Consider the following 21,706-nt stretch of genomic DNA (forward strand, 5'->3'; position numbering starts at 1 on the left):
GTTGGGAGATTTTTTATGACATTCAGTTTCTTCAAATGTGATTGGTTTGTTAAGTTCTTGTATTTCTTGAAGCTTCAGTGTAGGTTGTGCATTTCTAAGAATTTGTCAATTTCATCTAGGTTGTCTAGTCTATTGGCATACAGTTTCTCATAATATCCTATTATGATTCTTTTTATTTCTGTGGAGTCGGTCATAACTTCCCCCCTTTCATTTCTGATTGTATTTATTTGCATCTTCTCTCTTTTTTTGTTAGTCTAGTGAGGGGTTTGCCAATTTTATTGATCTTTTGTTGATTTTCTCTATTTTTTTTCTCAATTTCATTTATTTCTGTTCTAATCTTTATTATTTCTTTCCTTCTGCTTGCTTTGGGATTGGTTTGCTGTTATTTTTTAGTTTTCTGGTTATTCAGTTAAATTTTTGAGTTTAGCTCTTTTTTTTAAAAAAATAGGCACTTAGGACTATAAATTTCCCTCTCAAGATTGTCTTTGCTGTATCCCATAAACTTTGATAAGTTGTTTTTGTTTTCAATATACTTACTAATTTCATTTGCAATTTCTTCTTTGAACCACTGGTTATTTTGGGATGTGTTGTTTAGCCTCCACACATTTGTGAATTTACCTCTTTCCTGTCTATTATTGATTTCCAATTTCATTCTATTATGATCTGAAAAGGTAGTTTGTAGAATTTCAACCTTCTTATATTTGAGACTTACATTATGCCCTAAAGTGTGGTCTATCCTGGAGAAAGATCCATGGGCACTTGCGAAGGAAGTGGACGTGGCTCAACTGATAGAGTGTCTGTCTACCATATGGAGGGTCCAGGGTTCGATCCCCAGGGCTTCCTGACCTGTGTGGTAAGCTGGCACACATGCAGTGCTGCCATGCACAAGGAGTGCTGTGCCACCCAGGGATGCCCCCAAATAGGGGTGCCCCATGCACAAGGAGTGCAAACCCCAAGGAGAACCGCTCCCCATAAAAAAATGCAGCCCACCCAGGAGTGGTGCGGCACACATGGAGAGCTGACGCAGCAAGGTAACGCAACAAAAAAAAAGATGCAGTTTCCCATTGCCACCAGATAATGCAAGCAGATGCGGAAGAACACACAGCAAATGGACACAGAGAGCAGACAATGGTGGGGAAAGGGAGAGAAATAAATTTTAAAAATTAAAAAATATATGTTAAAAGTATTTTTTTTTTAATTCATTTAAAAAAGACTCACAGGCACGTGAGAATAATGTAAAACTCATTGAGTTTGGATGCAAAACTGTATATGTCTGTTAGGTCTAACTCGTTTATCATATTGTTCAAGTTCCATTTCCTTGTTGATCTTTTGTCTGGTTGTTCTATCTAATGATGTGAGTGGTGTGTTGAAGTCTCCAGCTATTATTGTAGATATGTCTATTTCTCCCTTTAGTTTTGTCAGAGTTTGCCTCATGTATTTTGGGGTACCCTGGTTAGGTGCATAGATGTATATGACTGTTATATCTTCCTCTTATTAATATATAATGGCCTTCTGAATCTCATAACTTTTTTGCATTTAAAGTCTGTTTTGTCCAATGTTAGTATAGCTACTCCTGCTCATTTTTGGTTACTGTTTGCATGGAATATCTTTTTTCAGTCTTTCACTTTCAGCCAGTTTGTATTCTTAGATCTAAGGTAAGCCTCTTGTAGGCAGCAGATGGATGGCTTATATTTTTTAATCCATTCTATCAGCCTTTATCTTTTCATTGGGGAGTTTAATACATTCACATTCAATGATATTACTGTAAATGCATTATTTACTTCCACCATCTTATTCTTTGGTTTTCCATATGTCATATCGTATTTTTGTCTTTTTACTCTTTTGGTTATACTTTCTGCTATTCTTTCTTTGTTACTCTCCTCCAAGTCTCTCTCTCCTGTCTTTTTCTTTCAGGCTTCAAAGCTTCCTATAATATTTCCTGCAAAGGTGGGTTCTTTTTTATGAACTCTCTTAGTTTCTGTTTGTTTGTACTCACCTTCATATTTGAAGGACAAATTTGCTGGATAAAGAATTCTTGGCTGGCAGTTTTTCTCTTTTAGTATCCTAATTGTATCCTACCACCCTCTTCTCGCCTCCATGGTTTCTGGTGAGAAATCCACACTAAGTCTTACTGGGCATCCCTTATATGTTATGGTTTGCTTCTCCCTTGCTACTCTCAGATTTTCTCTTTATCTTTGACATTCTGAGTAATATGTATCTTGGAGAAGGTCTTTTGGATTTATTCTGATGAAGTATGCTGTGCTTCTTGGACATGTAAGTTCATTTCTTTCATGAGAGTTGGGAAATTTTCAGATATTATTTCCTCAAATACTCTTTCTGCCCCTTTTCCTTTCTCTTCTTTTAGAACTCCCCTGACATGTATGTTGTTCAGTTTGTGCTGTCATTCAACTCCCTGAGCCCCTGCTTAGTTTCACTATTTCTCTCTTCAATTTCAGCTTCCTTACTTTGGTATCACTTATTCTTTATTCTGCCATTTTGAGTCTGCTATTGTGTGCCTCTAGTGTGTTTTTGGTCTCACCTATTGTATCTTTTATTCCCATGAGCTCTGTTACTTTTCTATTAGGATTTCAAATTCTTCTTTGTGCTCACTCAATGTCGTCTTTTTTTTTCTGCTGTGCAACATATTTATTATTTTTCAAATATTACTGCTTAATAAACTTAAATCACTATTTGACTTTTCAATAACAAAATGAACAGGTACAGCATTTATTATATTTTTTCATTCTACTAAACAAATAATAACTCAATGTCTTCTTGATGTCTTTTACTCTTTAGCCATATTGTCTTTCAACTCATTAATTTGATTTTGAAAATTTGTTTCCATCTAGATAATTAGTTGTCTCAAATCATGTGTCTCTTTTGGGGCTTTGATATATCCCTTTTCTTAGGCCATGTCTTCCATTTTATTAGTATGGGTTATAATATTTTGCTGATATCTAGGCATCTGTTTAGGATGGTAGTTTACTTAGATGCGCAAATTCTTTCTCTTTCATAGGGATTTAGTGGTAGGAGACTTTGTGTTACTGCTGCTGTTTGATTTTTGCTTAAATCTGGATCATTAGGATTGTCCCTGTTAGTTGCTCAAAAGTGGGCTCTGGACCCTGTAATGGGTTGCAGACCTGTTTCCTAGGGCCTTGAGGAGGGAGGCTGGGAAAAGCCTCTCTTACTTACTTCTAATTTTCTCATGTGCACTTCCCTGGTCTGCCAACAGATGGTGTGCTTTGGCAGCCCTCTCAGTTCAGTGCCTGCTCCGAGTGTGTTTGCTGCAACAGGTCTGGAGCAATGTGATAGGGATTCCTGCCTGGAGGCTAAGAACCTTGTAATTCAGACCCAGGATCAGTTTCACACACCCACTCTTGCCACAGGTGGGAGGCCGGTTCTAGATGGGAGGGAGCAGCTTCCAGCTGAGTTCTCTAATTGTGCCTTCTCAAGGAGTTATTGGCCCTCCATTCCTTTGGCCACTTTTTGACACCCCTTTATAGAAACCAGAGGAGATTTTCTGCATCACCAACCTCCCTCCTGCCTATACCAAGTTACCAGAGGTGTTAAAAGTTCATCCATCCATTCTCAGGGATGATTTGGAAAGATAATAAAGGAAAAGCAGTGCAAAATCCCCATCTTTTAAAAAATCTGTAATTGTATATATGAAGTACTCCGAATTTCTTTTACAAGGCATGCAAGAGAAAAGTAAGAAAGCAGTTCTGTTCTTTCTTGAGAAAACTCAGCTACAGGCACCCAGAGAGCCACAGGAAAGGTTTCTGGGCATCAAACTCAAGGGCCTGTGGGGTAACACAAGTTCTCCTAATCCCCCTTCTTTTCCCTATCCTTTCAGCTCTGCACAGCTCACCAGAAAAGTCACCTTGGGACAGGAAATATAAACCTGTGCAAAACTATAGACCTAAGTTTAAATATTGCTTGTGCTTAAAGGAACCAGGCCAGAATTTTCCACTAATAGGCAAGATTAAATCCTGCCCCTTCAAAAGTTCAGTATATTTAATAAGAAAAGACTACTATAAATATATAGAGGAATTTTATGCAAAATATCTCAGAAACCTGATTCTTTAAAATATTTCCCAGGATCTGCTAACAATAATTATGATGTAGTGAATTAGGGAGCATGGCTTTCCCTTACAGTCATATTTTAAAATAGTGGCCTAAGAGTCCTCATTGTGGATATAAATAGTGTGGTCTGGGCCACACGGACACCACTGGCTACTGTTTCCCACAAAGAACTATCATCAGATGGCCTTGAGTCAGGAGGAATGGCTGTCAGGTACCCACTTGGGGAGGCAAGATGGAAGTGCAAAGAAGGATGAGACGTATGCAGGGGACTGAATCACTTGTTTTGATAAGTAAACAGGAGTAGAGCTTTGACTATTAATTTTTGCTTGGTTATTCTTGTTGCTTTCCCCTGCCAACCCCTTGTGCCAACCTCTCAGTGCTCTTTGGATGACAGTCCTCTCTATCCTTGCATATCACACAGAATTACTCAGCAAGGAGCCAGAGAGAAAATAGGAGATTACATGAGAATCTGCACAATGGCCAGGGAGCTGCCAAGCCCCTTTCCCCTGCTTGGCAGCCAGAACCCTGGCAGCAAGTCCCAACCCCCGGCTGTGAAACTGGAGAAGCTGAACATTTCAGAAGGAAAGATATCCAGGAACTGACCATTGAGGGATTTTCCAGTAAAATGGCCAGATCCATACCCAATCATTTATTCATGCATTCATGCAAACCCTCAACTGATAATTACCAAGTGCCTACTATGTACCAGGCAGTCTTCTTGATGCTGCTGATTTAGCAGTGAATAAAACAGACACAAATCCCTGGCCTCAAGGAGTTAGTGGTGAAGACAGGCAATAAATAAAGACATAAAGTATACAGTTTATTAGGTGATAAATGCCATGGAGAAAAATAACCCAAGGAGGAGGGCTAGGGAAGATAAGGTGGAGGGGGGTGGTGTTGAAATTTTAAATAGGGTAATCTGGGAGACCTTGCTGGAAAGGTGACGTTTGAACAAAGGCTCTGTGGAGAAGTTGACAAGCTCAATCCATGCACATAAATCTTCCAATCAGCTTTTTATTTTATTATTATTTTTTTTGGTTTTTACAAAGGGTATTTATTTGGGGTAGGAGTTTACAGATACCAGACCGTAAAGCATAAGTTACTTCCCTCACCAAAGTCTATTTTCACGTGTTGAAGCAAGATGGCTGCCGATGTCTGTGAGGGTTTAGGCTTCCTGGGTTCCTCCCTTGCAGGGTCTTGCTTCTCTCTGGGTTCAGGGTTCCTTACTTCCCAGGGCTCCAGATTCAGCATCAAACTCCAACATCAAAACTCCAACATTAAGAACCCTCCCAGTCAACTTTTTAGTGTCTCATTCTTAAATATGGGCAGCCAGCCATTTAAGATTACATTTTGTTTTAAATGTAAAACCAAAAAAGAAAATAGGAACTTAGAGATAATGTAGGAATCAGAAGACAATATTTTAAAAGCCCAACTGTAATTAATATCCCAGAGAGAAAAGAAGTGATTTCATCCATAAAGAACAAGAAAAAAGGAAACTACTGAGAATAAGAAAGAACTCTTGAAAATAATATCATAGTTAGAAACAATTCAGAAAGCGTTAAAAAATTACAATAATTTCAGAGGTAAGTGAAGGTACTGCCTTTATAAAATAAAAACAGAATGCTGTAAAAAAGAACACTTAGATAATAATGAAGAGCTAGCTATTGGAAATTAAAAACATGATATATACCTCCTGAGAGCTCCTTGTTGCTCACATGTGGCCTCTCTCTAAGCCAGCCTCAGCATATAAATGCACTACCCTCCCCCAGCATGGACATGACTCCTGGGGATGAGCCTCCCTGGCATGGAGGGATTACTACCAAGCACCAGCTAGCAATGCAATGGAAAAAGACCTCAGCCAAAAGGGGGAGAGGGTGAAGACAAATGAGTTTATATGGCTAAGAGACTTCAAAGTGAGTCAGGAGGTCATTCCAGAGATTACACTTAGGCACGTCTCAGCAGGATCTCATTGACTGCCACAGTAAATATTGCCTCAAATAGTGGGACTCCAGAGGGTTCTGGAGACATCCAGACACTACAGACAGGGCAGACAGCTCAGGAGTTTGGCACCCTGTCAGTGGGCCCTACTTTGGAATTTATGCTCCCCAGTGTGACAGAGTTGGACTCAGTTGTGGTTCCCTTACACATGGCTCTTGCTGCCCCTTCTATTGGAACCTATAGTTAGTGCTAGAGTTGATAGGTTTATGTCCAAGAGACTTAAATCTTTGGACTTCCCATGTGCCAGTCGGGCCCTGAATCTCAACAGAGTTGCAACACCTACTCTCCAGTTCATTGGACTCACCTAGGATAACCAACAAGGAAATGATGATGGACAATGACCATCCCAAGGAACTGAGAGAGTCTACAACTGCAAGCAAGATAGTCCCATCCATCTGCCCCATGGGATCTAAGCCCCTTCTCAATTAGAGGTGGAGTGGGCATCACCATCCCAGAATCCTCAGGATTGGGGAATGAACGACGGACTAGAGGAGACTTACTGTTATTCTACTATAGACTTATTGTGATTCTAGCAATGGAAAAGCCCAAATCATTGATGTGGAGGCAGTGACCACCAGAGATTCTGAGGGGAGGGAGAGGGGGGAAATCGTTGTAATATGGGGCATTTTTGAGACATTGGAATTGTCCTGAATGATGTTGCAATGACAGATACAGGTCATTATATATCTTGTTATAACTTACAAAACTGCGTAAGAGAGATTTTAAACTATAATGTAAACTATAATCCACTCTTAGCGGCAATGCGCAAATATGTATTCACCAGTTTTAACAAATGTACCACAATAATGAAGGATATCATTAGTGTGGGAAAGTGTGGGAGGGGTAGGAAGTAGGGCATATGGGAATCCTCTACATTTTTTATGTAACATTTATGTAATCTAAGTATCTTTAAAAAAATTTTTTTTAAGTATTAACAAAAGATATAAATTTAAAGCTCGATAGAAGGGTAGGAGGATAAAGATGAATAAATCCCTCAGCGAAAAAAAGAGATAGAAAATAGGCCCATATATACATAAAAGGACAAGGATTTCCCAAAAGAGAACACAGAGATAAGGGAGGGAGGAACTTATCTATAGAGTAATCCAATAAAATTTCGAAGACCTGAAGGACAGGTATTGTCAGATTGAATGGATCTTCCAAAGATGATCTACAATGAGGGATATCATTGTGATATTTCAGAGCATAGGGATCAGAAGATTTTGCTACTTCTAGAATGAAAAAAAAAAACACAAAAGAAACAAAATGCTCCAAATAGCAAACCAGGTCACATACAGAGAATCAAGAATCAGAATGGGGAAATGGACTTGGCCCAGTGGTTAGGGCGTCCGTCTACCACATGGGAGGTCCGCCGTTCAAACCCCGGGCCTCCTTGACCTGTGTGGAGCTGGCCCATGCGCAGTGCTGATGTGCACAAGGAGTGCCGTGCCACGCAGGGGTGTCCCCCGCGTAGGGGAGCCCCACGCGCAAGGAGTGTGCACCCTGTAAGGAGAGACGCCCAGTGTGAAAGAAAGTGCAGCCTGCCCAGGAATGGCGCCGCACACATGGAGAGCTGACACAACAAGATGACACAACAAAAAGAAACACAGATTCCTGTGCTGCTGACAACAACAGACACGGACAAAGAAGACGACGCAGCAAATAGACCAAAGAACAGATAACCGGGTTGGGAGGGGGAAGGGGAGAGAAATAAATAAATAAATAAATCTTTAAAAAAAAAGAGAGACAATGAGCAATGCCTTCAAACTTCTGAAGGAAAATGATTTCAAACTAAAATCTATATCCAGATGTATTCTCAATCAAGTATGAGAGTAGAATAAAATTTTCAGACAAGGAAGTTCTCAAAAAATTTAACCTCCCATTCTCTCTCTTGAAAGCCATGGAAAATAGGTGCTGCAAAATGAGAGAGAAGACTAAAAAAAGAGACACCATCTGCTAATTTTTCTTCAATGTCCATTCTCCCCCCACCACCTCCCTGTTTCTTTTTGTTTTTTGGTGTAGACCTCCCTGAGTTTATTTGAGCAGAGGCTTCCCAGTCAGGGACAACGTTGCCTAGTCTTCCCTGTGGCTAACGGGGACCATGAGACTAAGTTTTGACCAATGGAATGTGAACAGACTGGCACATACAACTGGGTTGATCGTGATCTCGTGGAGCCATGCCACCTGCCAGCCTCTGGACTGTTAATGAGAGAAATAAGCTTCTGCTGTCTTTGTTACAGCAGCTTAGCCTGTATCCTAACTAATCTATGTGCGAAATAGATCTGACATGGGAGAGAGCAAAGGGAATCCCCAGGAAGAGAACTGTGTACCAGACGAGTGGGCGATCAGTCCAGACTAGAAAGTGTAACTCTCCGTGCAGAGGGCTCTGCCAGTGTGCACGCTGAAAAACAAAAAAACTTGAGGACAGAATGCGCAGATAAGCTGAAGCAGATGCTTATCTGTACTTAGCTTGCCTTGTGCTGATCTCCATGCCACACCTCCAGCCAGTTGAGGAGACTCATCTGACTCCCACAGAAATGGTGTGCTTTGACTTATTCCTGAGAACTGGACGTGGGTTATGCTGAGTTTAGAAGCAAAAATGCAGAGCTACCCACTCCCATTTCCCATAAATCTGGAGGATGCCCAGTACCAGATTTACGCAGTAGCCTCTCAGACCTGTGTTTCCAAGAAATCAGTCAGTAGCATAGCTGACTTCCCCAGAAGGGGCTCTAGTAAACTCAGTATGCTGGAGTCAGACTATGACTCATAGTCTGTGTTCAGCTTATCTTCTCCTGGAATTCTGCCTGTAATTGCAATAATATTGCCTTTTCCATCCACAGCTAGATGGGTACTTGCTACTGCTTTCCAAAACCACAATGTATTGTCTGGGGATATTATAAGGAGTAAAACTGTAAAGAGATGCATCAAAATGATAAAAAAAAAAAAATGGGCTAGTCGTTACCTATGCAGTGGTAGGAAGGAGATACCCTTAGACAGGGGCATATGGATCTCTAAGATATATTATTAGTACTTTAGAAACATGTATATCCTAGGAAGTAGATTCATGAGTGTTAATTTAAATAGAATTTATGTATTCTATATAGTCTCCTATATGTCTCATATATTACAATTTTTTCTTTTAAGATTTTATTTCACCCCACCCCTTGTTATTTTTCACATGCTGTGTCTGTCTTTTTCTTTGGAAGGCACTGGGAGCTGGACCTGGACCCCTGATGTGGGAGGGAAGTACGTAATCACTTGAACCACCTCTGCTCCCTGCTTTGTTGTGTTTCTCATTGTTTTTCCTCCCTGGATCTCTTGTTGAGTCATCTTGTGCCAGCTCACTGCGCCTGCCCATTGCATCAGCTGTCTTCTTTAGGAGGCACCAGAACCTTTGCTTCTTGCTTTGTTGTGTCTCGTTATGTTTTTTCTTCTCGTGTCTCTTGTTGTGTCACCTTGATGTGCCTGCTCATCATGCAAGCTGTCTTCTTTAGGAGGCACTGGGATCTGAACCAGTGACCTCCTCTGAACCAGGAGCCTAGTCACCTGAGCCACATCTGCTTCCCACAATTTTTTTTATAAAGATTTTTTCTTTTTCTCCCCCTGTTACCCCCATTGTCTTCTCTGTGTCCACTCACTGTGTGTTCTTCTGTGCTTGTATTCTCATTCGGCAGCTGAAGAAACCAACACTGGGACCTTCCGGAGTGGGTGGGAGAGAGGCAATTACTCTCTTGTGCCACCTCAGCTCCCTGTTCTGCCATGTCTTCTTATTTTCTCTTCTCTGTGTCTCTTGTTGCATCATCTTGCTGCACCAGCTCTCTGCATTGGCCCGCACTCCTGCGTGGGGCGGCTTTCCCATGGCGGGTGCCATTCCCACACAGGACGGCACTCCTGCATGGGACCACATTCCTGCATGGGCCAGCTCTCCACATGGGCCAGCTTGCCCTCACCAGGAGGCCCTGGGCATCGAACCCTGGACCTTCTATATGGTATACAGGAGCCCAATTGGTTGAGCCACATCTGTTTCCCCTCACAATATTTTAAAATAGGCTTAAATACTCCATGAAACTAGCAAATGTGTGACCAGGACTGGATTTGGGCAAGGGTTAGAGCAGAAAATACTTTTAGTACTGTTTCGTTTTTTAAGCCTCATACTTTGCTATTTTGATAAAATTAAATTTCTATGTTAGAAACAAAAATACAAATGATTACTATTAGCATAGCCTGACGAGAGTTGTAAAGGATCTATAGAGAGCAATTCAGGATCATGAAAAAGGAAAAATTACTTTTTCTAACCAAATTTAGTGAGAGGTAAGGGGAATTACAGGGAAGGTTGTTTTTAAGTCAGGCCTTGAAAAATGAGGAGGAGTTTGGCAACACAACAATGGAGAAAGGGCATCTCAAGAAGAGGAAACACAATGAGCAAAGACACAGAAGTGTGAAAGTACAGGCAAGAGGACCAGAACAGATCAGGGACATTCATAGCATTGTTCAGTGTGTAACCTGTACAATTATCCACAGCAATCCTGGTTGAAGGGAGCAGCTAGGACTTATAAGGAAAGGAAGCCAAAAGTACAAGTGTGGTGTTATGGATTCGTTGCCTCCCCCAAAAAAGACACATTGCACTTCTGACCTTATTTGGAAATAGGGTCATTGCAAATGGAGCTGGTTAAAATGAGGTCATATTTGAGTAGGATGGGCCCTCAATCTGACTAGTGTCATTAAAAGAGGAAATTTGGACACAGAGGAAGGGAGAATGCCACATGGAGATAGAGATGATGGCCATGTGACAAGGCAGAGATTCAGTTACGCCACAGGCCAGGAAAGGGATATGGAACAGATTTTTCCCTACAGACTTCAGAGGGAGTATGGTCCTTCTGACACCTTCATCCCAGGCTCCTGGCCTCCAGAACTATGAGACAAATTTCTGTTGTTTTAAGCCATCCAGTTTGTGGTACTTTGTTATGGCAGCCCTGGGAACCTAAGACATGGAAGAAATGGAAACAGGGAACATTGCTCAGGAGGCTAGTGGTGACATACTTCACTTAAACCTATGTTAGATCAATATTAAAAAGTTATTTCAACCATTTGTGCTCAATGAGCAACAGCAACACATGCCTTTATAATGGCAGGGGGCAGACAGGAATAAAGCTTTAAGTCAGTGTATTTCATACTAGTCCCATTTCTTAAGGTCTTCGGACATGGAAAAGAAAAATCATCATCTCTGGGTTCTTCTTTATAGGAAATTAATCATTCACAGTAGAGACCTCAAAAGGAAAGGAACAGTCTTGCAATTCTAGAATATAAAATTAAACCTCATGGCAAGGGCTACTTAAATTTTCAAAAAGTGGAAAAAGAAAAAAAAGTAGAATTATTTAGAGCAGTGTTTCTCAAATTTAGCTCCTTCCATAGACATTCTTGGGTGAAGGAACTGCAAGATTTCTATGATAATTTTAAAAATTTTGCATTTCAACTTGGGTCCTCAGATGTTTCATGGAATTGTTGAACATTTCCCATGAGAACTCTAAGTTGTCAAGGTGGAAAACACTGGCTCCATATGGGATAAGGTGGGATGAAGACGACAGAGATGCATGTAGCTTGAAAAAGCACATTTAGTAAGCAATTGATTTCATAATACAAGGAAGTCAAGCTCGGCAAAATAAGTTTGGCTAATAGGTAGTACTGAAGACCAAATATAGGTTCACCCAGGAAGGCTTGGAATAAGCATGGTTGTGGTTTAAAACACTGGTTTAGACTTAGAGGTAGAGGAATGCTGGCACATGGAGAACAGTAAGAAAAATGGTTGTTTTGGGTCAATGAATGAATGCTAAACCAAAACTTGTCCTGGTCCTTTGGAACCCAAAAGCCCAATCCAGAAGAAACCCAGATCGTCCATCAGTCTTTTAGGCCCCATGATGTGGGGCAAGTTGGTCTACTTTTTAATACTGATCCAAAAGAAGAAATGCTTTCTACCCACATCCCAGATTCTACTCCACCTCTTATTTTTTATTTCAGAATTTAAGTAAACCAGTGCTGTAGTTGGGCAAGAACCCCAGATCATCCACCACAAAGTGCCATCATTGTTGGTGATGCCATCCAGTTCCCAAGGGGGACATCATTTGGGTCTATTCTGGTAGGAAAGAAACAAAGAATTGATCTTCTTGGAAAGCTAAATTCCCCTCATTTCCCCTTCATTACCAGAACATTTACTTTTGCTTCTTAAACACAACCTGCTATAGGTAGCCTTGAGATAGTTCTAAAGCAGGGGTTCTAAACAAGGGGTCTGTGAGCTTAAATTGAAATTCAAAAAAACATTCTGTGGGGATGTGTTAGTGTGGGTGTGATATATTTATTAAATAATACACAGTATAGTGTGGACTTAGTAAGGGGTCTGTGTTTTTCACCTACTAGCTAAGGGGTTCGTGGAACAAAAAAATTTAAGAACTCTTGTTCTAAATGAAAAGGACAATGCAAATAAAGAGATCTTATGAATATGGGGGACTCTAATGCCCACCCGAACACAGAGGTAGTTGGGAAATGGTATTTCCTATCTTCTTAGAAAGTAATTTGTTTTCCTCCACTCTTAATCAAAACCTAAACTGCTAAAAGTGGTCTAATGTTAGGAAAATTTTTGTTTAACAACAAATTAGGTTTTGAGTGCTACACTGCATGGTGTGATACAAAAAGTGAACCCAAGTAGTGTCCAATGATGTGCTGATGTAGAATTATAGGAAGGTTATAATATTGACTTTATCTTATTTCAGGAAATTTTATTGTATTTTTTTCAGATTTCCCCTCCCCCTCACTCCTGTACTATTCTGAATAACCATCACAAATTATGTATATTCGTTGCCAAGTTATTATTAATTAGTGGGTAACAGGCACTTATTACTGTAAATTTACCACTTGGCTAAAGGAACACCGTGTGATGTCAGTGCTATCTGCCTCTGTAGAAGCTAGCTAGCACTAACAGCTCTGGAGAGCTGACAGGGAGGGAGGGAAGAAGGCAGCTTGTCATACCCTAATCCTAACTTGTTTCTTTTCTAAAAGGTCCAGCTCCCTACAGTTTTCCATAAGGACTAATGGCTTGTGTGCTCTGACCCCTGCCAACCTTTCTTATCACTCTTCCTCACTGCTCTTTGTTCAAGCTGCTCTTGCTTTCTTCCTGTTGACATCTCATACTTGTTGCCACCTCAGGACTTTTGTACTTTCTATTTCCCCCACCTAGAAAGCCCTTGTTTCACCTCTACCTGGTTCTCTCCTCAACCACATCTCAGCTCAACCCCCATCTCTTGGAAAAAGCCCTCCCTCATCACCTTAGCTATATTCGCTCCCTGCCCTGCCATGTTCTATCATTATTTTATTTATTTGTTTTAGGAATTATTTGCTTGTTTTTGATCTGTCTACCTCTCTAGAATGTAAGTTTGATGTTATCTTTTTATTCATCACTGTGTTTCCTGAGCCTAGTACAATGCCTGACACATAGTACATGCTCAATAAATACTTGTCAAATAAAGGTTGAGTGCAACCTTTGGCACAATCTCCCATTGGCACAATCAATCCCTTTGTAAAAGGTTGAAATTCATAAATGATTGATGTCACAGTTCCTCAAATCACCCCAAGTCATTATTTCCCTAGCCAGAATACTTTTCTGGAATAAAACATTGACAGTGGAATCCTGTGTCTTCCCAGGTCCCTGGCCTGACGTTTCACTCACCTGTAATTATTTTAGAGCTTCAATTTGCCGTAGCCGGATCTCCAGTTCCCCACTCTTTTGCATATTTACTAGTTCACTGCACCCACCTATACAATCTTTTCCAATAAAGACACGAGGTACCTAAAAAAGCAAACAAACCAGGGCACTTAAGGAATTTAGTTATTAGATTACAAAGAATGATCCTTCCTCTAAATATGTCCCATGACCCAAATCTTTTCAAATCACATTATAAGCTCTACATGTAGGTTTCTTTAGGATAGAACTTCCTTTTTTCAAAAAAGATTTATTTATTTATTTCTCTCCCCTTCCCTCCACCCCCCCATTGAATGCTCTCTGTGTCCATTCACTGTGTGTTCTCCTTTGTCTGCTTGCATTCTTGTCAGCAGCACCGGGACTCTGTGTCTCTTTTTTGTTGCATCATCTTGCTGCATCAGCTCTCCATGAGTGCGGCGCCACTCCTGGGTAGGCTGCACTTTTTTCGCAAGGGGCGGCTCTCCTTACAGGGCGCGCTCCTTGCACGTGGGGCTTTCCTACACGGGGAACCCCCTGCATGGCACAGCACTACATGCACGCATCAGCGCTGCACATGGGCCAGCTCAAAACATGCGTCAGGAGGCCCTGGGTTTGAACCCTGGACCTCCCATATGGTAGGCGGATGCTCTTATCAGTTGAGCCAAACTCGCTTCCCAAGGATAAAACTTTCTTACTGTTATAAGAGTAAAATTATTTATTAAAGAATGGTTTTAAGCCAGGATACTTTTCAAATTGAGGATGAGAGGAGGAAGCACTGTGCATGAGATTGCCCAACTTGTCAAAATGATTTAAAAGTTCAATCTATAGAAACGTTTCAGGGAAAGAATTTTGGCTGGCTACAGGGAGACCACCCATGGAATTCTGGTTTCTCTGCAGCTGTGACCACTCCTGAGTCCTTAAGCTGAGCCACAAGCAACCAGGAGTTTCTTTCTAAATACAATTGGAAAATTAATTACTTTAGGTCTCTGTCCCTGATTTTTAGGTCTAGTTTATTACACTCATCTCTCCCAGTTGTTCAGACACAGATTGAGCTCTCTCCTCAATGTGGGGAGGAGACAATGATGTCTGGTCTCATTGTTTCATCCCAGGCCCATCATAAGATGCTTAAATGCCACAGCTCTGGGATCAGTGACATTCATCTGCTTTGGCTTCATAGCTGGCATGGCTGGGTTACCCAAGGCAGACCAGAATGACACCGTCATTACACCTGCGGAATGAGTGCATCCCCAGTCACACACATGCTCCCTCCCTGCCTGCTCCTCCAGCCACATTCCATAATTCCAGAAGGCTTTTAGAATCTCGAGGGAAAAGGAACTCCCCTCACTGTGGCCCAAGCAAGTTCCCGGCAAGGGCATGACACACAGGCTGACTGGCAGGTGATGATATAGGTCACCTGACTGAGAAACAAGCAGATCCTCATCCCCAACACTAGGAATGTACCAGAAGGGGTGGGGGAGATTAAGGAGGAAACAGTCAAAATATTTTCAAAGCTTTTGATTTTCTTCAGAAGGCTTAATAATTCAAGCGATTAAAAAAAAAAAAAAGCCAGATAGAAGAGAAAAGGCTGAATTATTGCAGATACGTTCTTGTAGTAGTTTTATTAAAAATAGAGTCTGGGTGGAAAGTGGTTTTTAAAAATAAAAAGCAAGCCTTGAAAGCATGTTAAATGAATAAGCCAGACACGGAAAAACAAATATTGTATGGTTCTACTAATATGAACTATCAAGAATAAGCAAATTCATAGTGGCAGAAAATAGATTAGAGATTACCAGGTCCAGGAAGAGAGGAGAATAGGGAATTGCTTAATGGGTACAAAGCTTCTGTTTTGGGTAATGAAAGTTTTTGTAATGAAAGGTGGAGGTGGTGGCATGGCATTATAAAAGTTATTAATGCAACTAAATTAAAAGCTAAAAGGGAAAATTGTATGATATGTTACTATAATAAAAATCAATAAAAAGCAAAGATCAGGGAAGCAGCTGTGGCTCAAGTGATTGGGCTCCCGTTTACCGTATGGGAGGCCCTAGGGTTCGTGTCCCAAAGCCTCCTTGTGAAGGCAAGCCGGCCCACACCCACAGAGAGCTGGCACAGCAAGATGATGCAGCAAAGGGAGATGAGCAGACACAGAAGAACGCACAGCAAATGGACACAGAGAGCAGACAGCAAGCAAGCCACGGGGGGTGGGGGTGGGGGATAAATAAAATAAAAAAATAAATCTTAAAAAAAAGTAAAGGTCAAACATTTAAAAGAAATCCTGCACCAAATTTTCATGGTTACTTCCTGTGCCCAGAGAGAGGGAAAGAACGTAGTGGACGCAGTTCTGGAGCAAGCTGTGCTACTTAGGACCCAATGAGAAGAACTGGAAATGTCACATTCAGTCACAGAAAATACTGCCAGTGCCACCTGTACCACAGGGTTGTGGAGGACGCTTGGCATACGGGAAGCAAAGCGTCATCAACGCAACATTGTTTTTAATAACAGAAGAGCACCAGAAAGTTGAGGTGAGAAACCTGACATTTCCCTTGCTCCTGGCCATTATTTTAGAGAAAATAAAGCTTTCTTTCCAAATTCTTGGGCCCTTTCAACTTCTATATCCCCAGAAAGACTTGGCTCTGGTCAATTGTAAACAGTAAGCAGGAGAGTCCTAATGTAACTCCAATGTAATTATACTTACACAGCTCCTTCTGTTGAAGCCATTACCTCATTAAATAAAAATTATATGAGCTTTAAACAAGAGTGCAATTTATTAATTCATGAACTTCTTTACTTTCAAAAAGAATACAGCAATTGTCACTCCTCACACGGCTTCTGGTATCTCCATCTCTGAGCCTGGGCAGAGGGGTTTGAGTGTGACCAAAGGGCGACCCGAGGAGCAGAGTCCCCAGTGGTTCTCAGATTTGAGCATCAGACTCACAGCTTGTTAAAACACAGATTTCGGTGCCCCACCCTCCCGAATTTCGGTCAGTGCCCAAGAGTGTGCATTCCTCACAAGCTCCCAAGTGATGCTGCTCTAGCTGGTCCGGGAAACACACTGTGCAAATCCCTGGTTTAAAATGAGCCATTTATTCCTCTCAAGGTAAGGGAGGCTTTGAAAACCCACCGCCCTGCAGCCGCCCCCTGCTGAGGGCGATCCAGCCAAGAGCACTTCACCCGGGAGAGCAAAGTCACCTTTGCCCTCACATCCACCCTCCAGGCTGGGCAGCAGGAAAACCGCCCGAGAGTCCACCCCTCAAGGGAGCTGAAGACAGGCTGCACCCACGACGGCACAGACCGCGCGGGGGTGGGGTGGGGGCGCGGGTGCTGAAACAGGAAACAGAGACACCCTTGATTCTGCTGAGGAAAGGGGAGGAAATGCACCCCGACCGCCCTCCCCCGACCTTGGAGGAACTTGAGAGCTGGTTCCCGTCAAGGAGAGGAAAGAGAACTAGTACCATGAAAACAAGTTGGGTAATACTGGGGCCCTGACTCTCCTGGAGTAGGTGTCCCCAGGTCCCAGCAGGCAGTGTCTTCCGCACTCTCTCAGGTGAAGCTACTCAGGGCTGCTCACCAGATGCCTCCTTGGCTGCCTCGCTGGTGCAGACACCATCATTTCCCCCCTGGATCACTGCTACAGTCTCCTGAAGTCTCCCGAGTCTGCCCTCATCCTCCCACACTCCCTTCACCCCAAAACCGCCAGACTGACCTTTTCAAAACAGAAGTCAGAGCAGGTCAATCTTCTACTCAGAACTCTCCAGGGGGTCCCTTCTCACCCTGAGTGCACAGTCCTTACAACAGCTTGAAAGCCCTTCCCAGTCTGTCACCCTTTACCTCTCAGACTTCATCTCCTCTTTCCCACTAACTCTCCACGGTCAAGGCACCCTGGCCTCCTTGCCCTTCCCTGAATCTCCGGGCACGCTTGTTCCCGCTGCCTCTACATTTCTGCCTGTCTTGCCTTCCCACCTTCTTTAGCGATTATTCAGATGTCAACTTCCCAGTGAGGCCCCATGGCTCTATTTAAAATTACATGCTGCTTCCTACCTCCCTTTCTACTTTTCTCCACTGCACAAAAATCATTTACTGCCCTCCAGTGTACTGTCTTATTTATTGTATTTTCTTGTCTCCTCCACCAGAATGTAAGTTCCATGAAGGCAGGCAGTTTTGTCTGTTGCATTCGTGGCTTGTGATCCCTGTGCCTGGCACACAGGAGACAGGAATAATTGTTGAATGAATGAAAAGCTTTGTCTTTCCTGGTAGAGAACAGAATACTGCCAGACTCAGCGCACAGGTTGCCTATCGTTTTACACATCGGAACCACCTGGGGACCTTTGCCCATACTGACTGCTAGCTCCCACCCCCAGGCATTCCGATTACACTGGTATCGGGCGAAACTTTAGCATCAGAACTTTTTAAAAAGCTCTGTAGGTGATTCTAATGTGAGCGAAGTTTGGGCATTCCTTGCTTAGAGGGATCTGTGGTGCCAGCCACAGTGGGGGCCAAGAAGTGATTGTGTGGTCCTTTCTCTCAGGACCTGGGTGGCTCAGGTGGCTCAGCTAAGCAGCAGGATCCTGTCTCCATGGTGTCTTCTGCCAGAGAGGGGACTCCTCAGCTCACAGCTGGGCGCTGATAGCAACTAAAGCGAATAGGTTTTAGCCTTACTCTGCCCTACAGTGTGGATTTATGACTGGGGAGGAGAAGAGAAACCACCACCAATGCTTTGTACTCAGAACCCAGAGAAAAGTCTAAGTCAAACTGCGACTGAAATAGGGTGCACACTTCTGCAAACACTGCGTTCTAGAAGGTTCACCGTGAAAGGCAACTTGGGTGAGCTGGTGGATACCTATCACCCCATCCCTCACCAGAACTGATACAGTGTCTGGCCGGCTGGTATCCTGTGAGAAGCTGTGGGATCCAAGGAAGAGGAAGTCTTTGCCACAGAGGAGAGTACTTCTTGGGGTCCTACGGTCCATTTGAAGTTGAGGGGACTTCAAGTACTCTGGACTCTGAACTCCAGAGTACCCCTTCCTACCATGACAGACCTGGAAACATGCCATAATTTAGAACAAGGGGAGGATAACGGGTCTCGTGATTTCTCCAGTGGGAGGAACCAGGTAAGTTAAGGAAGGATGAGCATATTAGGTTATGGTTAAAGGAAGCCTGGAGGAAAGACTGAAGGACAGCAAATCACTCAGACAAGCGAAATCAGAAGGAGCAACGGACAAGATTCCCGTGTTGAGAAACAGAAAAGCACAGATCACCCCCAGCCCTGCAAGTTGAAAAGTCATTGCACCGCAGGGCTTAAAACGAGGTCTCCAGGTTAACTCCCGAAACCGCTCTCGAGGCGCTGGGCCACTGACCCAGAGCACACAGCAGCTGCGCTCCCTCCTCTGGCTGAGCGGGGCTGTCGCCACAGCCTGGCCACCCGTTCAAGTGAGCGTGTCTGCGCTCACGCTCCCTCCCCCACCGCGCACAGCGCTCCCTCCGCTGAAGAAGCCCAAGAGAAAGAAAGGCACAGGCACACCGGCCACAGTCTGACAAGAAAACGGAACCTGGCCCCTTTCCCCCTGCTAAACCCCAAGCTCACCGTTCTTGCCCCTGTGAGCTGTTGCAAATACGCTTGAATCGCGTTTGTGTCACTGGTGGCTGTGATATCGACAAATTCCAGAAGTCCTTGCTTGATGGGCATCTGGTAGAGGATCTCTTGGCTCTTTCTGCAATAGGGGCAGGTGGGTTTGATGAACACAACCACCTTCCCCGGGTGGATTTTGCTATTCACAAATTCTTCAGCCATAGAGACCGGCAGGCGTCTCCCTGGGAGGAACCGTCACTGCAGGTATAGCTCGGGGTACAAAACAGTGGCCCAGACAGCTGGCTCCCCTTTAAAGGAACCTCCTTGGAGGTGGAGTTTGCTTGGTAGCATGCTCTAGTTTTAAAGGGACAGCCCCAAAGTCATTCCAGTCTGGCGTGATTCCTAGGTAAGGCACGCCTAAGACGGAGCGCTTGCTGTTTAATCACAGGAGCTCTGCCAGGGTGTCTCTGCTGTCTTCAGACCTTTCCTGAGTGCTTGCCCTTTGGCAAAGATCAGAGTCAAATTGCCCTCTGGGGAAGCATAAAGTGCTCAGAGAGGGGGCTGAGGGAGCAGTGACCTTTTTGGGCAAAACCTCTTGTTTTCTTTCTCTGAAATGCAGTTTTAAAAACAGTCACAAACAAGAAACAAAGCTTTGCAATCTCTTCAGAGGAAATGAGATTGAAATTGTGACCGTGCACCTTGCGTGGTGCTGGGCTGCTCCCAGCATGGTTTTCTTGGCCCATAGGTGTTAGTGATGTTGCTAATGATGTTGCTGCTGCTATTATTGTTTTATTTGGAATTAGTTTCCAACCTTTAAAAATCCAGAGATTTCATGGAAGAATCTAGACCTGATTTAATTTATTTAAACTTCCCCCTACAGATGGGGGCTGAGAACTAGAAATAGTAATAGAAGATTTGCTCCACCAGGAGGAAGAACTGGCGACTTCTTCCTGAAAAGGCAGGTCTGGCAGTCCTGAGCAGCTGTGGCCCCTTTGGGCGGGGCAGGTAGCTGGCTCCCGTTTGCCACGTGCCCCACTTGACTGGACCGTGCCCTTGAGCCACTCCTTTCGCCCATAAGCACTGGAGTCTGTGATCCTTGAGCAGCAGTTTCCAACATAAACTTGATTTCAAACTACAGTTTCAATGAGGGTCTTTCTCCGTTTGACCCTCTGTTTGTGAGCCTCCATTTTCACTGTTTGTGAGTGGAAGTCGTATAATAACTCAGCTACCACATTCACCTCAAGTTTTAATAGACACGAGGGAAGGAATTGGCAGGTCTAGAAAACCTGACGCTCTTCCCCATGGTGCCCATTCCCTCTGATGACAGAGAAAAGTTTTCTAGTCTTAGGTCTGGTCCTCACACCCTCCTCCTTTAAAAGGATTCATCCTTTTCCCCAGGAAGTTTTTTGTGGACACTGAAGTATCTTCGGAGACATGGAGCCAGCATCAGCCCTTGACACCAGCACTGTCATGTCGGTGGAATACCAAACACTTGGAGATTAAGACAATGGGAGAAAATGGACTCTTGGAAGCAGCTTTTTACTGTGACACTATTGTTACTAAAATTAAAGGAGCAAAATGAAAAATCCAACTTCTGAGTCACAGAGAGGGAACCGAATGAGAACTCTGCCAACCAAACGAATGTGCTGGCCTGGAAGGTTGGAGGCAGCTTGTCCTGGTCAGAGTTTGAGGCTACCTGACCCATAGCTTCGCTTCCCTCCTGAGTAACCAGCCACCAAGACTGTGTCTCCTCTCCTCTTTTTCTTCCTTTAGCCCAGACTCCTGTGGCTATCCCCTCCCTAGGTCCCCTAGCCCCCAGATTGCCTTGAAATCTGTCAGATTTGCAAAAACTCATGTTTTTTTTTGTTCTTGTTTTCTCATTCCATCGTGTTACTAAGAAGCTAAGAAGCTTAATGAAAAAATAAAATAAAATGCTTCCATTACTTATCAAAAACCAAAACCCTCGGGTTCAAGCAGCCAATGGCTCATCAGCTCAGCCTTGTCCCTGGCTGTTTCCCCAGAGCCTTTCTCTCCTTAGTGTCTGGTGCTGGCCTTTCCTTCTCTTCTGGCAGTTTTTCCTTAGTTCCTGACTGAGTCTCCCCCATGTTAAAAATAATCACCACCACCACCACCCACCACCATCTTCCATCTTCTTTGACCTTACTATCCTGCTATCGCCCTTTCCTTAACAGCCAAGCCTCATGAAACTTGCTATTATGTTTGCTATCTCTTCTCTTCTCACCTCCCACTCTCTTCTCATCTCATTGCTATCTGACCTCCTTTTCCACCATTCAGCTGAAACTCCTTTGGCCAATGTCATCGGGTGACTTCTAAGT

The 21,706-nt window shown here is 43.2% G+C and overlaps 1 protein-coding gene across 5 annotated transcripts in view; it reads right to left on the reverse strand.

Annotated features, from left to right (window-relative positions):
• The window catches only part of GLRX (glutaredoxin), a 41,143-nt gene extending 21,318 nt beyond the window's left edge, over positions 1 to 19,825 (reverse strand). For 2 of the 5 annotated variants that reach the window (XM_004470654.5, XM_012529879.4), the window contains exons 1-2: positions 19,386 to 19,691; positions 13,796 to 13,915 (exon numbers count right to left, since the gene is read on the reverse strand). In XM_004470654.5, the coding sequence (XP_004470711.1) occupies positions 13,802 to 13,915; positions 19,386 to 19,592 (321 nt within the window). In that variant the 5' untranslated portion in view covers positions 19,593 to 19,691 and the 3' untranslated portion in view covers positions 13,796 to 13,801. Of the gene's footprint in view, positions 1 to 5,079; positions 12,209 to 13,795; positions 13,916 to 19,385 lie in introns of those variants that run through there. The other 3 variants (XM_071209112.1, XM_004470653.5, XM_058276420.2) reach the window with 3 other exon arrangements.
• Between the last annotated feature and the right edge of the window lie 1,881 nt (positions 19,826 to 21,706).

The sequence above is a fragment of the Dasypus novemcinctus genome, chromosome 2 (genome assembly GCF_030445035.2).
Source record: "Dasypus novemcinctus isolate mDasNov1 chromosome 2, mDasNov1.1.hap2, whole genome shotgun sequence".
In the NCBI taxonomy this organism is placed as follows: domain Eukaryota; kingdom Metazoa; phylum Chordata; class Mammalia; order Cingulata; family Dasypodidae; genus Dasypus; species Dasypus novemcinctus.